Below are 16,754 nucleotides of genomic sequence, written 5' to 3' on the forward strand. Positions count from 1 at the left end.
GGGTCCTGACAGATGGTCCATAGTAACAGTGCTCTGCTGATTTGGTTGGAGCCGATCCTATGAGATGAAAAATCCTGTGTAACAGATGCCTTTCCCAGTCCTTGGCCGCGGAGGAGTCAGCCTCTCCAAGGAAGACTCTGTGGCTTTGGTCCTTACTGTGTCTGGTGTGACTAAAGGTGAAGGCCCTGAGAGGGAGTCTCAAGCCATGTTAGATTCTTACAGGAGGTGGGTGCTGATAAAAGGTGCTTCCTCTGGGGCCTGGGGGACAGATGGGAGCAGAGAGCCTAGTGGGAGGGAAATTAGCAGATGTGGAAGGAAACAGTCTGTCCCACCATGGATCTGGACTGGTGGCCCTTGAATCTGCAAGGCCCTGCACCTTCAGATGAACAGTTTGAATATAAGTTCAGTGCTTGTCACACAGCCCGCCAGCTTTGACAGTGGACTCTGATCCCAAGTGTCCCCCTTCCCTGATTGAAGTTACTGGGGCTCCCGTCTCCGGATTATCTTTCATTACCTGGTGGGTGCTTGGTCACTCTGGTGCTTCTTAGTGGCTCTGCTTGAAACAAGTGGCAAATCCCAAGCCATTGACAGCGGAGTGGACGTCGTCACTTCCATGGACTCTTCTGACCTTGTCCTGCTGCTCAGCTCTCTCCCTTGAAGTATCCTGACGTTTGGGAGTGGGAACCAGCTCCCCTACTCATGAGTGCAGCTTTGTTAGGTCTCCACTAGGTCTCTTATACCCATGTCTCAAGAGGACCCTGGGAGAGTTCCCAAGGGTGGGGCTAGAAGAAATTTGAGAGGCACCATCCAAAGTCCTGTCCGGAAACGTTATCACTAGTTGACCGTGAACTGACATCCCAGGATAGGCTCCCTCCCCTCCTTGCTCCTGCCCTTGGGTGAATTATTGGCCCCAAAAGGATGGGGCCAGCCTTTGTCTCCCCAGCTTGAAGTTCTTAATCTGGGTCTCCCATGCACCAAAACCCATTTTCTCTTTGGAAGCTGAGGATGCTAATAATATTTCTGGGGGGTTGTGGGGTCTCCTGGCTTGCTAACATAACAGCTTTGATATCTTGGTGGGCTTAGCAGGATGGCTTGCCCCAGTTTATGGTTTATCTCTGGTCCTGCTGCTGCGGGGCCTCATGGTGGTCTGCAGGGGGCGCTGTGCTCCCACAGCCAGGTCCTGGGGTTTTACTGAAGGAACTCAAGCATTCCTCTGCAGGCCCAGGCGTGCTTGTGAACTGCGGTTTCTCTTGCTAAGACTCATTCCCAGCTTTTGCCTCCAGCTCGGGCGCTGTGAGTCATCGTCATCAGTGGAAAACTCGGCCTCACCAACAGCTGGGTGCAGTGCTTGGCCTTTTTTTTTTTTTTACTTGTTTTGTAACTTCACAGAGATGGAAACTGCTGATGATCTTTGGCAATGGGCAGTAACTGAAGTCCGGGTCAGGGACGGCAGTTCTAGGTAGGGAGAGGAGAACCCTGCGAAGTTGGGGGTATTTTCCTGAGAAGCTGTGGACAGGATGTACTAGAAGTCAGGGCGGCCTGGGATCTAGTCTTGCTTTCCCTCTAACTCACTATGTGACCTTGGGTAAATCGGTCACTTTCCTCACCGGGCCTCCCTTTTCCCTTCTAGAAGCAGGTGGTTGGGTTAGGGTGCCATGAAGTCCCTTCTTTCTGTGACAGTCTGTGAATCTAAGTTGAATGTAAAGAACTTTGAACCCCGTTCCCATAATCCCCCTGAACATCTGAAACCTACGGCTGTTTCTCCAGGTGAACAGTGTTCACTGCATAAGGAGAGTCACATAGGTAAGATCCCTCCACTCCGAGAACTTACAGTCTGTCTTCCTCCTCTCCTCTCCCCACGAGGCAGAAGGCAGAGTCTACTCTGGGAAGCAGGAAACGGGGATTCTGGTTCTGGCTTTGCCAAAATACATGTGTGTCCTTAGGTAAATCATTTCCCTCCTTCAGCCTCATTTTCATTTTCTCTAAAATTAAGGAATTAGCCTTACTTCTTGGCTTCAACTCTCCCCGCTGCCTCCCCTCCTTGAGCCTCCTACTAGCTTTTCTGCAGGGTGTGATTCTTCGCTGCAGAAGCCCTGGGGTACAGTTTCCTTTCTTGCTGGGAGGGAGAGAAGCAAGATTATATATTTTTTAATTACGCAGCTAAGATTAGGCAGCAATCTGCATTTTAAAGTGTTATTAATAAGAGTTTAAAAGTATGCGGAGAAGCTTTGGCGTTTGAATGTGAAATGACTTGGGGAACATCTGCAGAGGCGCTGGCCTCAATCAGGAAGTTTTCTCTGGCGTCAAGTGGCTGCTGGGTGTGAGTGGCAGCTGATGTACTGCTGGGCCCTTGGAGGGGCAGGAAGCCCTGCACTCAGCCAGGGCAGGCCCCTCGGGACCGGGAATCGTGTTCCAGCCTCGCATGATGGTTCTTTGTAAACTGACTTTAGAGAAAGAATGATAGTCACCGTATATTACCAGCACCTCCATTTAGAGTTTACGAAGTGCATTCATGTGTATTGTCTCCCTTCTCATCACAGCCCTGAGAGGTAGTTAGCATTGGCTGAGGTCTCTTAAATTTAAGATTCTTCCTTTCAGAAAGATCGGATGCTATAGAGGAAAAGCTCCAGACAGGGAGAGGGGAGCTGGGTGCAGGTCCCGGGCTTCCGCCTCCCTCCCCAGCTCTACCTATCTCCTTTCCCTACTTTACATTCCTCTCTAACACCCAAGTCATATGCCAGGGGATGTTTTCTGTGTGTGTGTGTGTGTGTGTGTGTGTGTGTGTGTGTGTCCATTGTCTGTCTTCCCTGCACTAGAATGTAAGTTCTGTGAAGGGAGTTTTGTCTGTTTGTTCAGTGTTGTGGCCCCTAGCACCTGGGACAGCACCTGGCCGTGAGGAAGCGCTCAGGAATGATTTGTTGCAAATTGTGTATGCTCGGCTTTGCTTTGAGTAGTCTGTGTGACTTGGAAAGTTATTTATTGTTTTCGGTTTTATTTCCTCTTCGGGGAGTTGGGTGGGATGGTGTCTGATGTCCTTGGTGGCATGGTAAGAGCGATGCCCATAGCTCCTTTTCCTTTCAGCAAACACTGAGCACCTGCTCTGCGTCAGGCCCTGTACTAGGTGCTGTGAGGACACAGAGAGAAAGGTTCACTGTTCTTCACTCCTTAGTGGATGTGATGGTTGGTTTTACGTGTCAACTTGACTGGGCCAGAGGGTGCCCAGATATTTGGTAAACATTATTCTGAGTGTTTCTGTGAGGGTGTTTTTGGAGGAGATTAACATTTACGAGGTGGACTGAGTAAAGCAGATTGCCCTCCCTAGTGTGGTGGGCCTTATCCAAACAATTGAAGGCCTGGGTATGGCAGACGGCTGACCCTTCCCTGAGTAAGGGAGAGCTCACTTGCTTTCCAAGTGGAACATCAGCTCTTCCTGAAGGAGAGCCTTGGGACTGAGACATCGGCTCTGCAGATTTTCGACGTGCCAGCCCCCATAATCTCGTGAGTCAGTTCCTTATAAACCTCTCTCTCTATCCCATTGGTTCAGTTTCTCTGGAGAACCTTGATGAATACAGAGGGCAACATAAGACATGTCAAATAATCTTATATTTGTTGGCATAGAATAGTTGTTGGAACAGAGATACAAGCACCATGCCAGTGGCTTCTAACGGCAGGGTTGGCTTATTCTGACAAAGGGATGATGGGACGCGTTAGGGAGGCAGTGGCGTCTGAGTCAGGCGCTGTAGGTGGAACAAGCAAGCCCACCAGCATTACAGGCTGACCATCTCGAGCTGGAGCACAGCATGACCCTAAGGCCGGGATGGAGGAAGTGAATGTGCCCTTGACAAAGGGGCAACCCCCCCAGCATTGAAGAACATAGGTATTTGGAGGGAGGCACTGTGTGGAAGGCCAGGGGGTTGCTAAACAAACTAGGACTGGGGCTTCCTGAGAAGCTCTCGCCTGGTTTGGGAGCAGAAAGCATCCATGTTTTTCTGGGAAGCCCCGACCCTGTGTGGTATAGATAGTCCTACAGCTGCCCGGGAGCTCCTCAGGGTGCAGTCCGTCTTGACTTCGGTCACTGGTGCTCTGATTTGACAGCTACTAAAGTCAATGGTGAAAATGGAACAGCCGTATTAATATTATCATTATTATTGCAGCTTTGCCACTTACTAGCTTTGTGATCTTGAGCAAGTCACTTAACTTCTGTGGTCTGTTTCTTTTCCTAGTCACACCAATCATGAAGGTTGATTAAATTATACAACTTAATGGCAGTGCCAGAAGCAGAGTGTTAGAGTCAGTCAGCTCTCAATAAATAAATTCTCCCCTGTTCCTTACCTTTTTGTTCACTCTCTCTGTGCAGGCTGCTGCCTCTTCTCCCCCCCCCCCCCCCCTTTTTAAATTTTTTTATTGATTAAGGTGTTACATATGTGTCCTTATTCCCCCATTATCCCCCCCCCCCCCCCCCCACTCATGCCCTTACCCCCCTGTTGTCTGTGTCTTCTCCCCTTTTTTAACTGGGCAGCCCATGATTGGAAATTCTAGTTTTTTAAAAAAATTCCAAACTTTTTATTATGTGATATTGCTCATGAGGTGACTTTGGGGACTAGGGAAATTTTACTTAAAAAAATAGGATATGCAGTCCAGTCCCAATTTTTCTTTAAATTGAACTAAGTGAGTGGTCTTTGATATTAAAGTAGATGTTTTATTTTAGGACATGGGCAGACCAAAATTTTCAAAGGCGCCAATAACATTATGTTATACCCTGCTCATTTTGACCCTGAAGAGTTTTAGACATCATTTATTGAGGTTTAGATCGGGAGGATGTCTCAGGGGTCTGCTATTCCAGCCCTCTTATTTTACGGATGGGGCAGTCTAGGCCCCTGGAGGAGAAGGGAGCTGTTCAAGGTCATGTAGCCTAGCAGAGAGGCCAGGATTAGGATCCAGGCCTAAGTCTTCGGTGGAAGCTTCCTCCCACCTCCCCTTGCTTCATCTCTCTTCTCCACTGCTGTCCTCTTTGCATTTTTCTTTTTTCCTACCTGTAATGTGAGTGATACCTACCGGCCAGTTGGCTGGTCACTTAACCATTTGTGTCATGCAGTACTTCAGAGGCCTCTGATGTGCCAGAGACTGTGCTTGAATCTGAACAGAAACCCAGAATTTCATGACAGAGCCTTCAATGCTCCTTCATTCTTCAATTATTGGTAGAGACATTGAATTGACCCTGAGACATTGGTAGATGGGAGTTGGCTGAGAAGACTTGACAAATGGGTAGAAACTGTAGGTGGAACTGTAGAAATCCTTGGTAACAAGGCTGGGATGTTCAGTCCAGGGGAATAATAGAATAGTGGCTAACATTTACTGTTATGGGCCATGCACTTCATGCAAAAGTGACCTTGCGACAACCCTACACGGTCGCTGTTACTCGTCCCATTGGCTGACGTGGGGTAGTGTGCTCAAGAAGGAGCCAGCGAGTGATACAGTTCCACAGTGGTGAGCAAGAGGCAGATAGAGTCCTTTGTTCATTCAGGCCACAGATATTTAGTGAGCACCTACTTTGTGCCAGGCATTATTCTTGGATATAGGGATGAGCAAAAGCAGAGAGCCTCTGCTATCGTAGACCTGACTTTGTGGTGCGGGAGACACACATTAATCAAACAGTCCTTCTAATTTATAAACTTACACCAGTATGACCAAGGTGAGGAACGTACCATCCAGCTTTATAATTGAGATTTTTGTTTCTTTTTTTAAAATTTTATTTTTTGATTACAGTTGACATTCAATATTATTTTATATTAGTGTCAGATGTATGGCATAGTGGCTAGACAATTATTTAGTTTACAAAGTAATTCCCGGATAATTCAAGTACCCACCTGGCACCATACAGAGTTATTACAGTACTAGAGGTCCGGTGCACGGATTCGTGCACATTGAAAGTAAACTAATTAGAAGGTGGCCAGCGGGGCGGGAATGGGCAAGAAGGGCTGGACAATCCCTGGAGCCAACCTCCCGTGGTCCCTCCCCGGCCTGCATCTGGGGCGGTGCTGGGGCTTGAAGGGCATCTGCAGAGTGGGTAGGGGTCCCTCCAGCAGGTGGGGACCTTTGCCCTGGCCTGCAGGGATAGGGCCGAAACTGGCAGTCCGACATCCCCCGAGGGTTCCCGGCGTGCCAGAGGGCACTCTGCAAAGTTGCTGTCGCTCACTCCTTCATTGAGTGTCTGCCCCCTGGTGGTCAGTGTGAGTGATACCTACCGGCCAGTTGGCTGGTCACTTAGCCTTTTATATATATAGATTATTGACTGTATTCCTTATGCTGACTCTCCCCTCTTGTCACCTTCAGGACCCCTTTCCCTGGAGCAGGGTAGAAATTCCTCTTCACTGAAGAGCTCAGATTCTCACTGTGCCTGTAGCTGTGGCTTCTCACCTGCCTTTACCACCTTACCAGGCAGCCCTGTGATGGAGAGTAAAGGAAGCTACCCCCTTGAATAGTCACCATCCACCCACCCTTCTAAGTATCCTCTAACCTCAGAGCACCACCCCTTCCCTCCTCCAGGGCTGTGCACCTAGTTGTCTTCCGCCTCGTTTACTTCTTTATTTATGTTGACTATTTGATAAGGTGTTTGCCAAAGGTCCCAGAAGAATTCAGTCATTTGGTAATGAAATAACATTTTATGAATTTCATTGCTGGGAACCCTGGTCTAGCATCTCTGCCCCTTGGTCTGTTTCTTTTAGTGGTACCACCGCCTTCCCCCTAAGCTGGAAATCCTGGTGTCAGAGTGCTATTTATCTCCTCTTGTTCTCTCACACCTAACTGGGTACCAAGCCTCGAAAATTTTAACTCCTCCCCACCACCTGATTCCAACCCTCCTTTCAGCCCTGATGCATCTTAGACTGTGTTATTGTGTGTGTGTATAGGCTTCTTTCCTTCCTGCCTCCCTGCCTTCCCTCCCGTCTCCTCCTGTCCCCTCCCCTTTTACTACCACTGAGACAAGGTAAGTGCCCTGTTCCCTGTTCCCTGTCAGTAAATGGGGCAGGTAAGTATGTCTGTCTCATGGGGTTGTTGGGAGAAATAAACTGGATACTATACAGAGAATGCTTAGAATAGTGCCTGGCACATAGTAGGTGCTATGGAAGTGTTAGTATGAATATTATTATTACTGGAGCTCTCTGGGCCTTTGCCAGATGTACCATCCCCAAACATTCCTTTCATCAGGCCCTATCCCTGCTCAAAAGTCTGCAGTCTCCCCATGGTCTGTCTGTCTAGCAGTGGTCCCCAAAGTGAGCATGCAAAAGCAATTGCCAGGGTGTGGGAAGAGAAAATTGACTTCTTTTATGTGTGTTTCTTTTTTTAAATCTAGTTCTCTTAAAGTTTCTATATTTGACTATGCTTTACACTGTATATTTTTGAATAAGAGTACATTTATAATTTATAAATGTATGCAGTACAAGTGCATACTTTTTTTTGGTTAATCCTCACCTGAGGATTCAGTCATTTGGTAATGAAATAACATTACCTCCTCAAACACAGTAAGAACGATATTTTTCCATTAATTTTTAGAGAGAGTGGAAGGGAGGATGAGAGACACACAGAGAGAAACATTGATATGGGAAAAACACGTCAATTGGTTGCCTCCTGCATGCACCCCTGACTGGGGCTGGAGATGGAGTCTGTAATCGAGGTACATTCCCTTGACCGGAGTCAAACCCGGGACCCTTCGGTCCAAGGGCTGATGCTCTGTCACTGAACCAAACTGGCTAGGGCCAAATGCATACTTTAATAAATAAACGAATACACACACATTGGTGGTATGTTAAAAATATTTCACTGATTGGGGAAAATATTTCACGACTCTCACTCTCCACCTGCCCCACCTTGTGTCTTTCAATTTCTGTCATTGCTAATCTTCCTAGGATTCTCTCTCATTTTTTCTATCCAGAAGTTCACCTTAAATGCCACTTGTTCCATCAGGCCTGCCAGGATCATTGTAGCTTGAAATGTTTCCTTCAAGCTCCCCGGGCATTCATTGTCGATACTACTCATTTGGCCCCTGCTGTTTTCCACTTGGAGTTGGGATCTTTTGCCATGTACATTTCTTGGCTCCATAGTTCTGTTAATTCTCACATGCATATACCTTTGAATTAGGTTTTGCTTGCTGACTTTATTTTGAGCTGTTTGTCATTTATCATTTATCTGGAGACACATGCCTACATTTTTTGAGTGACATTAATGTTTCTCTATTATATGGTAGTAATATGTAATTCTTTACTCTAAGGAAAAGATTCCATTTGCTACGTTTTTGATCTGAATCTCCTTAGATTTGATGGTGTGCTTCAGCCCGAGGCAGACATTTATCTGCAGTGCAGTAATGAACATCTGTGTGTGGATTTATTATTTTCTTTTACTCCAGGTGACCTAAAATCATAATCCTTATATTTAATGCCTGGATTTTAGTACTCATAGTCCGGAGTTCTGCATGTCCTCCTGGGAAGTGAGGAAAGCTGGATGGTACACAGAACATATCCATTTAATCTGGGTTTTCCCCCTCCTCAAACACTGTAAGAATGCTGTTTCTCAGCCAGGGTTTGTCAGGTTGTGACAGCAGCTGTGCAATCATTAGAGATTCTGTTGGTCCTGGAGTCTGAGGTACAGGTTTAAATCTCATTTCTGCTACTTGCTGGTTGTTTCGACTTGACCAAGTCATTTCCTCTCTCAAGTCATTTCACCTCATCTGTAAAATAAGCGTAATGATCCGTACATCACAGAATTACTAGGATTAATTGAGAGAGTGTCTATGAATCTGCCGGCACCTAGGAGGTGGTCCATAAGTGTCTGTTTAAAAGGAAAAATAAAAGTGTCTCCTATGTCCTCTGTGAGCTTTCTGATGCAGAGTATATTTTGGGGGAAGCAGCTTCAGAGAGTGTGCCTGCCTGTCTGCGCAAACAGGCTGGAGACTGAAGGCTGGGCACCGAGTCGGCCTGGCTTCTGGGCTTGTCTCTAATAGAATGTCCATGGCCTCCCCAGGGGCATGAGGATTAATTAGTTAATCTTTGTAAAGTACTCTGAAGGTGAAAAGTGCTCTGTAAGTGGAATGGTTGAATTGCTATCGGAGACGTCATAATGGCGGCACCATATCCTGGCGGTCTTGCCTGTCTTGGACATCAGTAATCAATAGCAGAGAAGGTTCTATGATGTTTTACTTGATAAGAAGGGATTCATTATGGGGTTTGTGATAACACAGTTCTTCTGTAGAATTGCAGATAGCAACCTGCCAGTTTTTCCCAGCAGAGGGATGCTAGGGTCACTTACATCATGGTCTCCTCCTCTGGCTGCTCGGGAATCTCCCCGCTAAGGCAGTCTGGTTGTAAATATCAGCCAGCCTAGGTAGAGAGACAGTTTGCCAGTTTTGGATGCTTTCTGGGTGTGGGGCACATAGGTTTTTTTTTTTTTTTTTTTGGTCTAATCCTATAGAAGCGAAGGAAGAGTGTTGAGTGGTTACCCAGTGATGTGGACCAGTATGAATAATCAATGTAGAGAGGTACCATGGGCTTGTAGAAGGAGAGGTGGCCCAGGGCTGGTCACTTCTCTGAAGCTTAATTTTCTCGGCTGTTAAATGGGAGCATAGTAGTTGATGAGTACAACCATAAAGCTGGCTCATGGGAGGGTGGGTTTCACCCTTTCCGTGGAGAACTGAGGAATCAGGAAAGGTTTCACCAAACTGGTGGTACATGAACTGGTCTGTAAAGTTTGAGCCATTGTTTATCAGGTGAGTAATGTAAGGAAAGGCCATCCATGGCAAAAGGAACAGCACAGCTGAGGCCTCTAGGTGCTACCCCATGGGCTCCCCAGACGTTGCTTCCTTTTTGAAGAAGCTCAGAAGTTAGGTTCCTGTGCACTTGTTGGTATCTGTCGGAGTCTAAGAGCAGACGGATCCTGAGAACCGTATCCCTGCAGAGCCCTGCATCCCTGCGATATTCTGACATTTCCCCCGCGAGTCTGTGGTTGTTTTTTAGCTGACACTATAAGCCATATGTTGAGTGTGGGGCCAGATGAAGCTTTGATACTAAACACAGAGTATGTAGTAGATTCGTCTAGAATTTAATATGCATTACTTTGGTGTTTTGTCTCGTAAGCAAAGTTTTTCTTTGTTAAAATAAACATGTATAAAGTATTTATACAGCGCACATGGCTATGCATATTTATTGCAGAGAATCTGTTAATAATCTATGCCTCATCGGATTTTGCATTTCTGTTGAAATAACAAATGCGCCACTTGGTACAACTGAATGAATTTGGTGAATTTTCTCTTATCTGGGAGAAGAGAGGCCATTTCTCTTTTTCCAAACTTCATTTTCTTCAATCATCTCCAGCACTGGCCAGCTTCCCAGGTGGTGCATCTGGGGAACGGAATGCTTTTCTGGCTCTAAATGATTTTGTGTTTTTTTTTCCTCCTTCTCCACTCCCTTCCCTAGCACACATAGACACTTGCCTGGGGACTTAGAATTGCTCCTTTGAGTAAGAGCTTAGACTCCAAAAGGCCCTTTTATGTCACACGGAGGGGAAACCACACGAAACTGGCCATTAATTGAGCTCAGAGTAAGACCCTAAGAGATTGTAACACAGGGCAAGTCAGGAGCCTGGGAACTTCAGGGTGGCCGATGGGGACCCTGGATTGGGTGAGAGAGAGAGAGGAGAGCCTTAGATCAGACATCTGGGCAACATGCAGGGAGGCTGTGGGGAGAGGAGAGGATGTGTGGGCCATGAAGTGAGGGTGGGTGTTCTCATGTCCATGTCTGTTAAGATGCAGGAGGGTGGGTTTTAGAATCAGCCTGTTGGAATCCAGCTCTGGTGTTCACCACTGATTGGATCTTGAGCAAGTTACTAGTATTTCACCTCTTCAAACCTCAGTTTCCCACACCTGTAAAACGTGAATACCCATTCCCTGGCTGATGTGGTTCATCGGTTGGGCACCATCCCATGCACCAAAGGGTTGCCGGTTTGATTTCCAGTTAGGGCATTTGCCCATGTTGAAAGTTCAGTTCCTGGTGAGGGATGTGCAAGAAGCAGCTGATGGATGTTTCTCTCTCTGTCTCTCTCTGTCTCTCTCTCTCTCTCTCTCTCTCTCTCCCTCTTCCTTCCTCTCTCTCTAAAAATTAATTAAAAAATCTTAAAAAGAAAAGTGAATACCCGTGCTTTCTTTACAAGTGCATAGGAAAGCTCCTGGTACATAGTAGTTGGTACTCAAACGAATGTTCATGCTTTCTCTTATAATTCAGTGCATACCCATGAGAGCTGTGGAATGTAGCTTTAACTCCAATAATGTTTGTTTTTAGAAACTGGCAAGGTGTTTACCTGGGGCCGAGCAGACTATGGTCAACTAGGGAGGAAGTTGGAGTCTGAGGAAGGCTGGAGACCAGAAAAGCAGGGTTCGCCCCTCCCCTGCTCGAGACCATGGGAAAGCACGCCTTCGTCTCTGCACTGCTTAACTGGAGCAACTGAGGTAGGAGTGACCCTGCAAAGATGCAGTGCATCTCTTTTCCTTGTCTTTCAGCGAAGCGTTTACTGAGGGCCTACTGTGTGTGCATATTCCAGACATTATGGAAGGTTCCACGCAGGAATCTGGAAGGGTCCTTGCCTCAAGTTGCTTGTGGTTTAATGTGGTAGGAAGGCAGTTATACAGCTAACGCCACTGTAAGGCAGACTGTGTATAATTCCTTTGGAGAGGGTCCAGGGACTCTGAGTCCACTTCCAGAGTGAGAAATGGCATCAGGGTGCAGGGGTTGGGTCAGGCTTCCAGGAGGACGTGCCTCCGAGCCCTGCCGTGAGGATGGGTCAGACGTGAGCAAGCATCTGCAGGAGAGGAGGACTTTCAGGTGGGCACACCGGCTTGAACAGCCACGGGGTAGGAAGGTGAAGAAAGTGTTTGGGGGACCCCTGGAGCAAATGGGGTGTCTGTGGGCCGAATGTGAGATAATATCAGGAAGATGGGGTGGAACCTGACCAGGGGGCCTTTAATTCTGAGCTAAGTATTTCTGCACTTCGGTCTGTATTTCCCAGTGTAGAAAGCATTGCAGTTCATTTGCTCACTCCAGCCCCTGTAGTTCCCTGAAATGTCTTGAATTTCTACATTTGAGGCAGGAGTCTTAATTTCTCCAGGGTGTGTTTCTGTTACTAAATTTTACTTTTCTGCTGCCCTTAAAAAAAAAAAAAAAGAAAAGGCTTGGTTTTTGAGAAGAATGAGAATGGCCACACAGGAAATGTGCCTCTGAACCCAAGCTGGCTTGATAAAGGAATTCAGTCTTCATTCAGAGTCTGTCAAAAAATTAATAAGCTAGTGAGACTTCTGTAATTAGCATCAGACTAATTACAACCCTCTCCATACCTAGAGGGCTTCCCTTCCCCCAGGGCCTGCCTGGCCTCCTCCTTCCGGGTATGTAGGACGCTCTCCATTCCTGCTTCACATCTCAGCTCTGGTCCTCCTGGGCCTTTCCTCAGTGCTGCGTGGTGGAGTCTGTCTGTCTTTCTCTGTCTCTCTTTATCTTTAATTGAAAAGGCACTAAACAACACCACAAAGGCAATTTGGACATGGTAATAATACTTAATAAAACCAACCATAATCGTACCACCCTAACACAACTACATTTCTTTTTGCATCTACACATGTACATCCTTTACAAAATTACTTATAATGTTTTGTATTGTCTTATTTATTTTATCATAGGCTTTGCTTTTCTTGGTCTATAAGATCATTTTAAATGGCTTTTATGTGGTTGGAAGATTCTTGGATTTTCCAAATCATTCTTTGAATGTTGGATATGGAGAGCATATCTTTTTTTTTTTCTTTAAATATGTCTTTATTAATTTCAGAGAGAGGAAGGGAGAGGATAGAGATAGAAACATCAATGATAAGAGAGAATCATTGATCGGCTGCCTCCTGCACGCCCCCTATTGGGGATCCAGCCCACAACCCGGGCATGTGCCCTGACCTGGAATTGAACCGTGACCTCCTGGCTCATGGGTCAATGCTCAACCACTGAGCCAGGCCGGCAGGGTAAGATCATATCCTTTTTTTTTTTTTTTTTTTAGGGTCGGGGGGTGGCACTGTGGTGGACTCTGCACTTAATACTCGAATTGTTTCTTGAAGACACAGAGTTGGGGATGAAATTACAGGGGCAAAGGCCATGAGCATCCTTATGACTTTCGCTATATTTCTCTGTATTCTGTTTGAAAGAAGTTGCCTCCACTGGTAGTGAATGAGGGAATGCAGCATTTAAGCTGGTTTTGTCTGCTTAGCTTGTTCAGGGGCTGAGACTTGGTATATAGGCTTTGGGCTCTTTTGCCAAGACTTTGTGGTCGGGTCGCAGAGCAGAGGCACAGAGGCTTCATGAAGCTTTAAAAAAAATATATATTTTTATTGATTTCAGAGAAGAAGGGAGAGGGAGAGAGAGATAGAAACATCAATGGTAAGAGAGAATCATTGATCAGCAGCTTCCTGCATGTCCCTTACTGGGGATCCAGCCCATGACCCGGGCATGTGCCCTGACTAGAATTGAAGCCGGGACCCTTCAGTCCACAGGCTGATGCTCCATCCACTGAGCCAAACCAGCTAGGGCTTCATGAAGCTTTTTGAGTCTCTGGTTTTATTGGCAAGATGAGGATGATAACTCCTACCACAGAAGGTCGTTAATGAGGATTACTTGCAAAGTTCTTGGCACATGGCAGGAACTCAGTTATTGTTGGGCCCTTTCTCTTCTTCCCCTTTGAAGCCTCTGACACCTTGTGGTGGCCACGATGGGCAGCACTGTGACAGACGTATAGCCTGAGAGCCTGACCTTGATGTGGCTTATTTAGCTTCTTCGCAGGGCAGTCTGAGGAGTCGGCTTGAGCCCGTGGCAGCTCTGTTTAGTGCTCCCCTCCATCTCTGCTCCAGTCTTTGGTGGCTGGTGTGTGTACTCCCTGGCTTCACTACAGGTTCGGACGCCAGGCTGTTTTCTGTTGGTAAATTGGGGCTGGGAATGATCTCCACTGTTGATGTCCAGGTCTGACCTACAAGATCCCTCTTTGCCGGAGGCCCAGAGCCAAGCCAGTGTGGGCAGCTATAAACTGCTAGGAGGAAATGTCAAGCCCAAATGCCATTCCAAGCCCCGTTCACCTTGGAAAAGGCGAAGTGTTACCCCGGCAGAGGGTTGGCCGGGGAGGTTCAGGGTCACCTGGGGGAGACAGGAACGGCCTCGAACTAAGTTGAGATTCCAGATCTTCAAGGACCTGATTGTGGCCCATAGCTGACCAGTTGCCTTATTTATGTCCAAAGGATAAGCTGAGGGAGGCGAAAGCTGCCTGGGCTGGAGCCTCAGGTAGGATGTCTGTCCAGGTAGTTCCAGAGGGACAGCCTGGCAGGAGGGGAAAGCACAGGTAGATAGAGCTGCACTGTGCTATAAACATCCCTTCCTGTGAGCAGAAAAAAGCAAATAAACACAATGTTATCTGTGCCGGTGGTTGTTATGGGCCAGGCCGTGTGCTAAATGCTTTATATATACTATTTCATCTTCACAGTCAACCTGGCACAGCTTATAATCACTGCTTTACGAGTAAGGAGACAAAGGCTCAGAGTGGGGAGTCACTGTCCTGGGATCACACTGCAGCTAAACAATGGGGCGTGGACTTAGACTTGATGTACTCGGAGCTCACATATTTTTCTGTGTAGATGAAGTGAAATTACATATGCCCTTTTACATGTGTATCCTCCCCTGGGTCAAAGTTCTGGAAGTCTGAGTTTCAGCGTTTCTGACTCTCTGAGTCTCTCTCTCTCTTTTTTTTTTTTCTTCTTCTGAGCTGTGTCTCATTTCTGGCCTGAGAAAGACTTTGAGATTTTAGACCTGGTGGGCCTTCCTTTAATGCTCTTCCAGTGGTGACGACTGTGTGTTTCATGCACTGTCAGCTTTGCCTTAGATCCTGGGCCTCTCTAGCCACGCTTGGAAAATTCCAGGGGTAGCACAGCGATTGGGGTTAATCCCCCCTGCGCGTTTTAGGGCAGAGTGTGTGTGGACAGGTTTGCTTCTTGACAGCAAACATGCACCACACAGCCTTTTGCTTTCCAAGCCCTACGTGGGGGCTGCTACCTGCACATTCCCTGTGGAATATTGGCTCTAAGTCCCGTCCGCAGGTGGAAGCCTGCATTTTACAGTTGGGCAGAAGTGTTTGTGCTCACTTAGTGGGCACGGCAGGGCCCTAGGTTCTGAAGCAGGTAGAGCTGGGCACCTGGTGTGCTAGTGGACCCATCAGGAGACCTGCTTGACTGAAGGTGAGCAGCCAGCCTCTGAGGAACAAGGTCTAAATCGGAGTCAGGAGACCTGAGTTCTAGGTCTGGTTTTGTCCTGACTTAATGACGTTGGGCAAGGCTCCTTTCATCCTGCACCCCTAGTTCCCCCATGTAGGTGGGGAAGTTAGACCATGTGATTCCTCATGTTTCTTACAGATCTAAGAGTCCCTTCCATCTGTGACTCTTATTTCATATAAATGGTCACTGCTTAAATTTGTAATGCTCTTGCCTCTGGAGTCCCTCAATGTCACAGCCAACATCACTTAACCCCTAGCTGCCGGCTCCACTATGTTAACCAGTGTTAACCTGGCATGTTAACCAGTGTTAACATTTGGGCATGTCAACCAATCGAGAAGTTATAGGCTTCAGAGCCACTTGAGCTTTGCTCTGCCTCTTTACCCTGGTTCTGTTCTCTGCCCTTGTTCCTTGTCCCCAGGGCCTCCTGTTCCAGTTTAGGTCATTGGGACTCAGTATGATGCTCCCGCCTGGTCCTCCCAGGACTAGGAGTGTGGTTTTGGCTCTCATCTCTGTGGCTCTGCCCTTATTGCCAGGGGCAGGCAGGCCTTGGTGACACTACCTTCCTGGCCTCCCCGCCCGCCACCCCCTACGGCTCTGTGTGCGCTGATCTCCTGCTCACCCGTGCTGGCCACACAGTGGTGGTGGGTGGGGAGGCAGATATGAAGATAAAGAACCCATGTCTCTGCCCTGCAGGAACTTGCAGGAACATAGATAACTCCTTACTGCACAGAGTGAAAGTGCTCTCAGAGGTGTGTTAGGCCAAGGGAGCAGTGATGACTTGTTCTGAAGACACTAACAAAGATACTAACAAAAGGACATATTATTTGAACTGGGTTCTTAAAATGAGTAGGAGTTAGAAAAGGTAGATGGACATTCCAGCAGAGGGACAACATGAACTGAAACCGTGACTCTGAATCTGCTTGAACTCCCGGCACAGTCGGGATCCTGCCCATGGTCCAGCCTAGTTTTGCAGCCCGGCTGCCTGTCCAGCCTGCCCCTCCACTGCCACCCATCCTTCTGCTAGGACTACTGTCTGAAGGAAAAGAACTTCCACATGTGTGATCTCGGTTGATCCAGTGCAATGCTGTGAAAGAGACCAGAACAGGTTATTCTCCTTTCATAACTGAGGAAACTGAGGCCCAGAGAGGCCTGCTGGGCATTAGGAGAAGACCCAAAGCAAGCAGCCTGATTCAGGGTTTCTGAGGGCCTTGTTCTGGGCTCAGTCTGCAGCCATGGCCCTGAGCATGTTGCTGGTTTAAATTCTGCCCACGTTTGGGTGAGGAGCACCAAGTGCACGTGCACGTGTGCACACGCAGCCATCGGAGCAGGAGCAGGAAATGCAGAAACAAACAGGAGTTGAACCAGGGGTTGGGTAATTGTCAAGCCCAGATGCCATCGGCCCTCATTTTGCTGCAGGACTAAAACT

General features: G+C 47.4%; 1 protein-coding gene across 4 annotated transcripts in view; it reads left to right on the top strand.

Annotated features, from left to right (window-relative positions):
• Positions 1–16,754, top strand: part of SERGEF (secretion regulating guanine nucleotide exchange factor) — a 194,489-nt gene that overhangs the window by 37,273 nt on the left and 140,462 nt on the right. For all 4 annotated transcript variants that reach the window (XM_079786935.1, XM_079786934.1, XM_079786936.1 and 1 more), the window contains one exon: positions 11,325–11,491. In XM_079786935.1, the coding sequence (XP_079643061.1) occupies positions 11,325–11,491 (167 nt within the window). The remainder of the gene's footprint in view (positions 1–11,324; positions 11,492–16,754) is intronic.

Source organism: Cnephaeus nilssonii, assembly GCF_951640355.1.
Source record: "Cnephaeus nilssonii genome assembly, chromosome: 13".
In the NCBI taxonomy this organism is placed as follows: domain Eukaryota; kingdom Metazoa; phylum Chordata; class Mammalia; order Chiroptera; family Vespertilionidae; genus Cnephaeus; species Cnephaeus nilssonii.